This window comes from Doryrhamphus excisus, chromosome 1 (genome assembly GCF_030265055.1).
Source record: "Doryrhamphus excisus isolate RoL2022-K1 chromosome 1, RoL_Dexc_1.0, whole genome shotgun sequence".
Taxonomy (NCBI): Eukaryota; Metazoa; Chordata; class Actinopteri; order Syngnathiformes; family Syngnathidae; genus Doryrhamphus; species Doryrhamphus excisus.
In genome coordinates this window covers 26,255,431-26,267,103 of record NC_080466.1, presented here as the reverse complement: position 1 = coordinate 26,267,103, position 11,673 = coordinate 26,255,431, and the positions used below count along the sequence as shown (strand labels likewise).

The following is an 11,673-nucleotide window of genomic DNA, read 5'->3' as shown; positions in this document are numbered from 1 at the left end:
CGCTAAACCTGTTTCTCCATCAGGTGGACTCATAGGTTTTATACATGTACGAACACAACTGATGAAAGCCAAATAAAAAGCTAAAACTAACATTTCTTGACGTGTTTCGGAACGCCGCCTTTCCTGAACAAATGTCTACGCTTTTATTGTGAAGGCACGGTGGTTTCCGGGATAACTCGATGCTTCTTGACAAATATCCTGATCATCAACCTGCTGCAACATGCGCACGCGCTCACACGCACGTAGGGCTGCGTCGCGAGGAAGACGTGGACGCGCGCACAGCCGCTGTGCACATTTTTTTTGACGTCACGTGTCTACCCGTGCCATTAGCTCATCTTCCAGATGCTAACAGAACCGCGTGCACGACCTGTAGTGACGTCATTCACACCAACATAGCAAACACTGCGCGTGCGTGTTAGATGCCGTCATGGCACACTTGTTGGAGGCAAGTGTGTAGTGTAGTATAAATATACTGTAAAGTGTATCATCAAATATACATTCATTGTGTATAATGTAAACATAAAGGCGATAGAATAGTACATACAGTATATAGTTAGTATAACTATATAGTGCATGGTATGTACAGTGAGGATTTCGTGGCATAGCAAATGAATGAATGGTATCCTTTAAATATGTACTACAAACTGTATATACTATAACAGCTTATAATACAAATATATTACATAATACATAGTATAGATATCATTTCTATATATACAGTATAGAAGTATGCTGAAGTGTAACTAGTATAGTATAAATGCACTCTACAGTGTATGTAGGGTATAAATATATAAGTATATATAAGTATAGTATAAATATGTTGTGTATTAGAGTATACATGTATGGTACACATACATATTGTAGTATACATGTGTATTTATACAGTTGATGAATGTTACAGCAAAGTAAAAGTAGTAAAGTGAAATTTGCATCTCATTTGCATATGAAAATAAAATGATTTTTTTCTTTGTGAATTGTTGCTGTTGTTATGGCGATGCTTTCCAGAAGATCATGTGACCCCCCCACCCACCCGTCACATGACATGTCGGCAACAAAGAGGATGTTAGGAGTTGAGGTTCTGGAACTTTTCTCGGAGACTTTTCACCGAGTTCTTCTGTCCCGAGGTGGCGCTCGCTCGTTGAAAGTCATCGCCAGAGCACGAAGCGGACTTCAGCGACTCGCTCCTTTCTTTGTACTCGTCAGATTCCCGGTAGGCCCGGCAACGGTCTATGACGGCCATGATGGAGATCTTCTCCCGGCTGGTTGGCGAGCGGATCTGAACGTAAACGTCGTCTTCGTCTCTGGTGGCGCTCGCAGACGGCGATGGTTCTCCTGGTGAAAGCTTCCCCGTGACGAAGAGATGGACCTGGTCTGAGACGTGGTCATCGATGTCATTAGCGTCCTGCTGGCCTAGGAGCTCCGCCATCTCACTCATGTGCGGCGCCGCGAGCCGAGGGTCCAGAGAATTTGTTCTGTGGAGTCGTTTGCAGGACTCGTGGTGGCTGGCGGTTCGGCTGTTGTGCAACTGCTGAGACGGCACGTCACTGATGTCACCGGAGGAGGACCGGGAACGCCGCCGAGGGCCAGCGTCAAACTTCTGCTCCGAGGTGGAGCCACTCTGGTCGGATCGGCTCTGGCTGGAGTACTTGGACCGCAGTTCTCGCACGTCAGGCCAGTTGAAGCCTTCAGTGCGCTGAGGAGCATGAACAGGACTGCGGGGGCAAGTGCGACCCGGGGAGAAACCAGCAGGGTCAGGACTCGCGGGCCGGACCTGATCCACAGGGCTCACAGGAGGAACGGTTCCCAGACTCAGATTGGGTCGACCTACCAAATAATTGACGAATATCATTAGTGATAATAATGACGTGAACAATACTTAATACAATACGGTCTGCATAGACGGGTTGTCGACATAAGCGGCATGACTTGAGCGGGTTCTAGTGATCCTACCTGAGCTTTCCTCCACAACGCAGGTCAACTTGTTTCTGTTCGTCAGACTTCCGCAACTTCGCTGTCGGACGAGAGGTTGGACCGTTTTGATCCGCTGGCTGTACTGACGAGCAAGATGGCGGACTTTGTTCTCAGCTGTGTCGTCTTCATCTGCCGTGAGCTGAGGAACCTGAGCTGTGAGGGCGACGGGAGGATTGGTCGGACTTCCTGCCCGGATCGGGTCGTTGGATTTGTATTTGAGGGATGAAGGATTGGAGGATTCTCCTGTGACGGCACAGAGAACCGATGCTCCACTGTCCTCGTGAAATCTTGGGTTTTTGATTTCAGAAAGAGAGGACGTCTCTGCGAGCTTTCGCTCCATCACCTGCCAGACTTGGACCATTTCAGACGAAGGTCTGAACTTTTCGACACCGGAGATTCCACTTGTGGCCGACCCAGAACCTTTAGGATCTTCTGGACTCTGAGCATCCAAACAGTCACTGGAGAACACAGGACCTTGAAGAAGGCCTGAGGGTGAATTTGGTGCTAATTGAGGTTGGTCCACATTAGGGGGTGAGGAGCTGGTCTGGGAGCTGTTGAGGCGGCTAATGGACGTCTTCACCAGGCCTGCTGGGATGTACGTTAGACTCTCACGGCGCTGAAGGCGGAAGCTGGCGTCCCGGTTCCCAGCATTATCGTAGTAAGTCTTGATCTTGCCAATGAGAAGCTGGTCCTGGCTGGAGAGGACAGAGTCTCGCCTTTGCAGGGCACCTTGTCCCACATCCCCTCGAGGAGACAAGAGCGTCACATCAGTCGAAGCTGAGACATCACTCAGATCCAAGTCATTGCTGTTGAGCTGCGAAGATGGTCCGATGTGCTCGGTCGCCACGGGCAACCGCGGAGAAGCCCCGAGTGAGCAGACGTCGTCCTGGACCAGAACACCTCGCTTGATGCTGCTGAAGTGCTGAGCAATGACGCCCGCTTTGTCCAGGACGGACGAGGGAAGGATGCTGCTGTTTTGGTCGCCGTCTTCGTCTTCAGACGACTCGCCGCTACTTGGTGGCTTACATTGTGACTCAGCGGCGGCAGAGGGCGGTTCCTCTACGAACCCAGGAACTTGTTCACCTAGCAACTCCTCTGACAAAGGGTTGGAATCAGGAGGATGTTCCTCTGGCAGCAGCTCATCTAAGGACATCTGGAAAAGGAACAGAACCTCAAAAACTAAAGACGGACATCGGAACAAAAGACTTCAATTATTATTCAGTTGAATCGGTACCGCTATCGCTGAAGGTTTACCTGCTCAGCAGCTGCATCGCTTCCTGCCTCCTCATCAAGTACACTTTTTTGCTTCAACACACTTTCCTCCTTCAACAAGTCATGAAAAGTCACAAAACAACACTGGTAGCAACTCAATGCATCCAATTCTATGTTAGCATGTGCATGTTAGCATGCGTACTATGTCAAGTCCATGACTTTAGTAAGTGAGCAAAGGCGGGGCCACTACTCCTGGACAGTCATCAGTTACTATTCTTAACTTGTGTTTTGATTGACAGGTTGATCTGATGATGGATGCATTTTTCTTACCTTTGAGACCACGCCCACTTCTCCTGCAAACAACGACAATCGTGTCATCAAGCTGATACATGATCAATAATCTAACATTAACACCATGTCTTTACCTTTGGAGGTCTTTTCGCTTCCTTTGTTCGCCTCTGCATACCAAAGAGAATCAATCAATAATGAATACGTAATCAATCAATCCAACGATAATCAGCCATAAATGCATCTATTTTCTATAGTGCTTGTCTTCAATAGGGTCTATCCCAGCTGACTGTGGGTGGAAGGAAGGGTAACAATCTGTACTAGCCAGTCACAGGACACATAGGTACAACCACCAACCAATCACAGGACACATAGGTACAACCACCAACCAATCACAGGACACATAGGTACAAACAACCAATCACAGGACACATAGGTACAACCAACCAACCAATCACAGGACACATAGGTACAACCAACCAACCAATCACAGGACACATAGGTACAACCAACCAATCACAGGACACATAGGTACAACCAACCAACCAATCACAGGACACATATGTACAACCACCAACCAATCACAGGACACATACCAACCAACCAATCACAGGACACATAGGTACAACCAGCAACCAATCACAGGACACATATGTGCAACCAACCAACCAATCACAGGACACATATGTGCAACCAACCAACCAATCACAGGACACATATGTACAACCACCAACCAATCACAGGACACATATGTACAACCACCAACCAATCACAGGACACATAGGTACAACCAACCAACCAACCAACCAATCACAGGACACATATGTGCAACCACCAACCAATCACAGGACACATACCAACCAACCAATCACAGGACACATATGTACAACCAACCAACCAATCACAGGACACATAGGTACAACCACCAACCAATCACAGGACACATAGGTACAACCAACCACCAACCAATCACAGGACACATAGGTACAAACAACCAATCACAGGACACATATGTGCAACCAACCAACCAATCCCAGGACACATATGTGCAACCAACCAACCAATCACAGGACACATATGTACAACCACCAACCAATCACAGGACACATATGTGCAACCACCAACCAATCACAGGACACATACCAACCAACCAATCACAGGACACATATGTACAACCAACCAACCAATCACAGGACACATAGGTACAACCACCAACCAATCACAGGACACATAGGTACAACCAACCACCAACCAATCACAGGACACATAGGTACAAACAACCAATCACAGGACACATATGTGCAACCAACCAACCAATCACAGGACACATATGTGCAACCAACCAACCAACCAACCAATCACAGGACACATATGTACAACCACCAACCAATCACAGGACACATATGTGCAACCAACCAACCAATCACAGGACACATATGTGCAACCAACCAACCAATCACAGGACACATAGGTACAACCACCAACCAATCACAGGACACATAGGTACAACCAACCAACCAACCAATCACAGGACACATATGTGCAACCACCAACCAATCACAGGACACATACCAACCAACCAATCACAGGACAGATATGTACAACCAACCAACCAATCACAGGACACATATGTACAACCACCAACCAATCACAGGACACATAGGTACAACCAACCAACCAACCAATCACAGGACACATAGGTACAAACAACCAATCACAGGACACATACCAACCAAACAATCACAAGACACATATTTGCAAACAACCAACCAATCACAGGACACATACGTAGGTACAACCAACCAACCAATCACAGGACACATATGTGCAACCAACCAACCAATCACAGGACACATATGTGCAACCAACCAACCAATCACAGGACACACAGGTACAACCACCAACCAGTCACAGGACACATATGTAGAACCAACCAACCAATCACAGGACACATACACATGTACAACCAACCAATCAATCCTCGAGGTGGATTGACTGCTCACCTGCCGATCGTCGCCGTGGAAACTCATCCGTCAAACGGGACACAACTTTCTTCAAGGTGTCAGGACTGGAGCGATACTTGTGAGGGTCTACGGGGAGGGGGGGGGGGGGGATCATCAGTGAGATCACAATGACATCATAAATCCTGATTTGACCATGACTTACATCTGGAACTCAAGATGGCGTCTTTGGCCTGAAACACAGTTTATTTATTATTAAAATTATGAAAATATTAGCAAAATATTCTATACCAGTCTTCAAATATTCTATACCAGTATTTATTATAGTATTTACTACAAATGATGTATTATTATTCAACTTTAATGATTAAAAACATTAGTGTTATACTGCATATGATGTGTTTATTACTACTGTATTATTACGAACTACTTGATGTTCACCGGTCCTGACCTTCTGTGGGATGATGGCGTGGTGGTTTTCCAGAATGATACGTTTGATGTGATGAGCCCACATCTCCTTCTCCTCCGCTGACCTGGCCTGAAACATCAGCAGATGTGTCATATGACATGCCGAAGCCACACCCCCTCACATGCTCCAATGGCGACCTGCACAGTGTGAGGTTGCTTGGGTTGCTTGTAGTGCATCACGCTGAAGCTGAGACTGTCTTTGGCGCTCTCGATCAGCATCAATGTGGAACACTGACAACACAATCATCACATCAACACGCGCGTCTAAACTTTGGACTGCGTTGTCGTGTGAGCGTCTCACAGAGATGTGCGTCTTGTAAACGTAGTGCTCTCCACGCCGCTTGGTGATGAGCAACACGCGCTCCAACAGGAAGAGCGTTCTCTCGTTTTTGGCACGGTGAACCTTGAAGGTTCCCTCCAGAACCAGCTCTCCGTACGTTGTCAGATCTGGACCTTTCCAGTTCAACAGCAGCGACTGGACCTCCTGTGGGGGTAAAGGCCACACGGTGTTCAGCGACGACCAGTCACCACGTGCGTATGCATGGCGCGTCCACGCTGACCTGCAGTCTCACGGCGTGCTCATGTTTGCGCTTCATGTCGTTGATGTACCAGGCCACGCCCGTCATGGTGATGATGGCCTCCTCCACCACCTCGTATCCCTCCTCCTCAGGGTCAAAGTGCTTAGCGATCTCCTAAACGTGGGGGTCCTCATCAATAAGTGTCATCATCATTATTATCGAACAGAATGAATAGCGTCATGTTATCAACGGCCGTATGGATGGCGCTTTGTGGGCGGGGCACCTGAAGCAGCAGGTGGTACTTGAGGATTCTCTGAACGGGTTTGAGCAGGTATGAACCCAAAGGCAGCGAGCGCTTCAAAGTGTCCTGGCGGTCCCGGAAGAAGACGGCCAGAGACGAGTCCTGCATGCACTCGGTCAGCGCCAGCACAGAACTGCAACAGGGTCACATCAAGGTCATTGATGGTGATCACGTCACGTCAAAGATGGTGAAGAATCCGGGCCTCACTTCGGGTAGTTGGTGCAGTACTGAGTGTAGATGTCAAAGTACTGGCTCTGAAACACACGCACATGGTTTCAGGACCAGAACACATGTCCACACAATGGGACGGGAGTCTTCCTCACCTTCATCACGAAGCATCTGGCCACCGCCACGGCGTCATGCTCGCACAGGTCCAGATCTTGGAGCAGCTCGCTGCCAGAAGGGAAGACAGAAGAAGTGATGGTGACCACAGATCAGTCATGAGCCAACATGTCCAGCGGGGGGCGCTGATGATGAATGTCAGCTAGTTAAAGGTGAGAAGTTCTTCTCATTTGAGAAGAACCTCCGAGAAGATCTTCAGTCTGGGAACTAACCCACAGCGTTACACCTGAAGACACCTGAGCAGGAAGTTTCAACCTTTGTTTCTTCACCTGTTGAACTCGTAAATGTCCTCGATGTTCCCGAAGAGGAAACACACCTGCTCTGGACGGATGGCCAGGTCCACCTGGTCGATGATGTGGGCCAGGTAGTCCTGAAGAGACAGGATTGCATTATGGGTATTTGTGTGATGGAGATGGAGCATCCTCCGACATCCTCCGACTTACTCTTTGCCATCGTCACCTGATCAGTCAATCAATCAATCAATCAATCAATCATGATGGTCTCTCACCTCCACAATCATGCGCAGGTCTCTCACGTACGTCCTCTCCGTCTCGATGATCTCCATGACAACGCGGTCCAAGTAGGTGGGCTGGGCATTGGGTGCCATGTTTCTGGTCAAGTGAGGCGAGGAGAGGCCAAGGCCCCGCCCCTCCTGCTCACATTTTGGGCGTGTCCACGGCTGCACGTGACCTGTTCCTCCCTTACCAGGGCTTGGATCCAGGCTGCAACTGGCGTAAGATCTTGGGGGCGTGCCCTCGTCACGGGAAGATGCGGACCCCGAGGACAGCGACGAGATCAGGCTGGCGGGGCGTCGTCCTGACAAGGAGTCGCAGGATGACGACGGGCGGTCATTACTGACAATGGGTGAGGCTGAGGAGAGATGATTGACAGGTCAGATCGGCACCGAAGATGATGTCACTGCAGACCAACCAATGACCGACTTAACAGTCAGACACCAGCAGGTCTTCGTAGCTACATCAAGACCTGTGCCATGTCCCGCAGCTGCATAAAAACTTAAACCAGGTCTTCACAGCCACACAAAGGTTTGTACAGGGCAGGTCTTTGCAGGTACATAAAGACTTGCACATGTCTTCACAACTGCATAGAGACCTTGACAGGTCTTTGCAGCTGCATAGGGACTCATACAGTATTCGCAGGTACATAAGGACTCATGTCAGGTCTTTACAGCTACATAAAATGAAAGGATGTGACGCTGGCAAGTAAATGACTTTAATACAGGGGTCTCAGACACGCGGCCCGCGGGCCCAATGTGGCCCGCAGGACACTAGTTTGAGGCCCCCGCCTTGATATGAAAGTTTAATGTTAGTGCGGCCCGCGCTAAGTTTGATATGGATGCTGTATGGTATCATGTACCCAGAAAAAATGATTACGTTTGATTAATGTTCATGTTAAAGGTTAAATAACTGTTAATAGTTATCCTCCCTATCCGTGTGGAAGTGGTAAGTTTTTGGCTATTTAAGTTTAAAGGAAATAACTTGGAGGCTACCGTTTAGGTCGCTAGCTCTCTAGTTTGCGAGTTAGCATGTGTCTCAAGACCCTGCAGTTGCGCAATATGTTAAATAAATAAATAAAAAGAGTATAAATGTGACTATAGTCGTGTTTTGTCATGTCTACAGGGCTCTAATAATGCTTTGTTCATTTTAATCTGAAAAAAATATTTGTCTACCCACCAACTATATGTGGTTTCTTAAGTTTTTATTATTTGCCGTTTTATTATTATTATATTTATTTATTACTGATTGGTTTTCTTTATTCTTGATCTTATTTTGTGTAGAAAAATAAAAATTAAGATATTTGAGAAAAGTGGAATGTTTTATCAGAGCTTTTCTTGTAGAAAATCAGAACCAAAGCAAAGTTTATTAATTTTTCCGTTTTTAATAAATGTGTTTTTTTTGGGGGGAAAACCTGATGCGGCCCAGCCTCGCCCAGACTCTAGCTCCAGTGGCCCCCAGGTAAATTGAGTTTGAGACCCCTGGTTTAATATATAATGATTTTTACAACATTTTATTTTTACAACATGCTGAGGGACAGTAAAATAACAAGCCGTGGGCTGAAAATGGCACCCGGGCCACACTTTGGAAAGTCATCAACCAATGTCTTATGTAACACACCTTCCATGGTTTCTATGGTGATTAAGAGTCTGGTCATGTGACCTGAGATTATCGGCTAGTGTAAAATAATGTCCCACACACATACACAATCACACACACACAAACACATCTAAGATCAATATCTAATCACCACAATCAAAATATGGATTTGGGTGGGCGGATGTGTGTGACGTAGAGAAAGATCTCTGTGCTAGGAATGTCATTACCCACAAGCCTTTGCAGGCGGGCTGAGCTGATCTATACGCTGTTCTTCAGAACCAGACAAACACACACTAGGGCGGGACGAGCACGGACACGCGAAGACCAGTAGAAACCAAGTCAGAATTTGATGTTTTCCTACCTGCCAGCAGGTCAGACGACGCTCAGGATGCACACTGATGACTACCTGCACCCCTTAATCCAATTAGACAACATGACTCTACACCGCCCCCTAGTGGACGTCTACTTATTTGGACGCCCAAGCCAAATGGATGTGCTTTTATAGATAGATAGATAGACTTCCTTTATTGTCATTTCACGATTATTATATACAATTTATTATCACAGCAGTGAAATTGCCAACGAAATGTCGTTGCCTGGCTCCTGCATAATAATAATAATAATAATAATAATAATAATAATAATAATAATAATAATAATAATAATAATAATAATAATAATAATAATAATGTGTAGAATAAATAGATGACGTCAAATATGAACAACAATGTACAGCGTAAACAGTAATTTGTACAAATAATTTAAATAATTTTGAATAAATAATAATAATTTAGGCGGCACGGCGGTCTGGTGGTTAGTGCGCAGACCTCACAGCTAGGAGACCAGGGTTCGGTCCCTGCCCTCGGCCATCTCTGTGTGGAGTTTGCATGTTCTCCCCGTGCATGCGTGGGTTTTCTCCGGGTACTCCGGTTTCCTCCCACATTCCAAAAACATGCTAGGTTAATTGGCCACTCCAAATTGTCCATAGGTATGAATGCGAGTGTGAATGGTTGTTTGTCTATATGTGCCCTGTGATTGGCTGGCGACCAGTCCAGGGTGTACCCCGCCTCTCGCCCGAAGACAGCTGGGAAAATGAAAATGAATGAATGAATAATAATTTAGGGCCGCACGGTGGTCTAGTGGTTAGCGCGCAAACCCACGCAGACCTGCGTGGTTTTTCTCCGGGTACTCCGGTTTCCTCCCACATTCCAAAAACATGCTAGGTTAATTGGCGACTCCAAATTGAGAGTGTGAATGGTTGTTTGTCTATATGTGCCCTGTGATTGGCTGGCGACCAGTCCAGGGTGTACCCCGCCTCTCGCCCATAGACAGCTGGGATAGGCTCCAGCACCCCCCGCGACCCTCGTGAGGAAAAAGCGGTAGAAAATGAATGAATGAATGTGGAGAATAAATAGATGACCAATAAGATAAGATAAGATATCTAATAAGATAAGACCAATAAGATCAAATATGAACAACAATGTACAGCGTAAACAGTAATTTGTACAATTAATTTAAATAATTTTGAATAAATAATAATAATTTCAAGTTTTGGTTTGTTGTGAAACAAATACATGAATGTTCAACACTGACGTCTTACAGTGGGATTCAAGTGTTTGCCTTGGCGGAGGTCTTCCCTGCACTTTCCTGTGTTTTTGTTGATTTACAACAAAAACAAACTGTCACAAACAGAACCGCACACACACACACACAGACGTCCTTTGTCTATTGTCCATTGTCATGGACACTGGCAGCGGCCTTCACAACAACACAACATCCTTAAGGAACACACATTTAACAAACACGACTCACCTTCACGCGTGTCAACGTCACCACTTCTTTCTGGCATTACCTACCTGAAACACACACACACACACACATGGTGAAGCATTCAAGAAGCTGCTCTGTGCAGTTCAGTTGCAAAAGTAAACATAGAAGTTATGACAACATGGGTGATCTTCGTAAGAAGCATCACCTGAGTCACGTGACTAAACCAGTTTAGTAAGAAGCCACTCTCTGTGACGTCAGCAGACACGCCTCAAAACATTAAATGCCACTCTCTTCCAAACGCCCCAAAGGTTAAAGAAAACAAGTACAAAACAAGTAAAACAAACACTTGGATGCTCCGTCGAGGAGGAGATGCGGGCCGAATGGGAACAGAACATAATATGAGTCCAACAGCTGCCACTCCAAACGTCACTTTCGATGTCCGACAAGCACACATCGTTCAAGCTGAACCTTTGCGGTACTATTTCAAATGAAAGTTGAGTGACAGAAAATATTAAAGGTGTTTTTAATTCGGGACTCACCTGGTTCCTGAAGGATAAATACAACTTGGTTTCACTTCCGGAAACTTCGCTCAAGTTTCTTGTTGCCGCTGTTCTCCCGCCAGCTGCTTTGTACGCATGCGCATCTTTCAAATCAAAGCCACTTTTCTTAGCTGCAGTTCACCGCTCCCCGTTAGAGGGCAGCCCGACACATGTATGTTTACAAACAAACCA

General features: G+C 46.4%; 1 protein-coding gene across 4 annotated transcripts; it reads right to left on the bottom strand.

Moving 5' to 3' along the window:
• Positions 1-33: 33 nt before the first annotated feature.
• On the bottom strand, positions 34-11,596 carry LOC131137929 (pleckstrin homology domain-containing family G member 3). 4 transcript variants are annotated; one of them, XM_058086360.1, is made up of 18 exons: positions 11,482-11,596; positions 10,985-11,028; positions 7,570-7,931; positions 7,331-7,431; positions 7,043-7,112; positions 6,927-6,973; positions 6,702-6,852; positions 6,461-6,592; positions 6,202-6,384; positions 6,039-6,131; positions 5,884-5,970; positions 5,638-5,665; positions 5,475-5,561; positions 3,609-3,641; positions 3,514-3,536; positions 3,226-3,294; positions 1,951-3,124; positions 34-1,824 (listed from the first exon to the last, which is right to left on the bottom strand). In XM_058086360.1, the coding sequence occupies exons 2-18, from the start codon at positions 11,019-11,021 to the stop codon at positions 1,064-1,066; spliced, it is 3,438 nt and encodes a 1,145-aa protein (XP_057942343.1). In that variant the 5' UTR covers positions 11,022-11,028; positions 11,482-11,596; the 3' UTR covers positions 34-1,063. The 4 variants fall into 4 exon arrangements, with proteins under 4 accessions (XP_057942343.1, XP_057942374.1, XP_057942353.1 ...); XM_058086391.1 differs by lacking the exon at positions 10,985-11,028 and having other exon boundaries at positions 7,570-7,877; positions 11,482-11,585; XM_058086370.1 differs by lacking the exon at positions 11,482-11,596 and having other exon boundaries at positions 10,985-11,465.
• Between the last annotated feature and the right edge of the window lie 77 nt (positions 11,597-11,673).

Coding starts and splice junctions, on each gene's coding strand:
- LOC131137929 (XM_058086360.1), bottom strand. CDS start 11,021: ATGCCAGAAAGAAGTGGTGACGTTGACACGCGTGAAG. Junction 7,432..7,569: donor ACCTGCGCATGATTGTGGAG/GTGAGAGACCAT, acceptor CTGTCTCTTCAG/GACTACCTGGCCCACATCAT. Junction 5,562..5,637: donor CGCCATCTTGAGTTCCAGAT/GTAAGTCATGGT, acceptor CCCTCCCCGTAG/ACCCTCACAAGTATCGCTCC.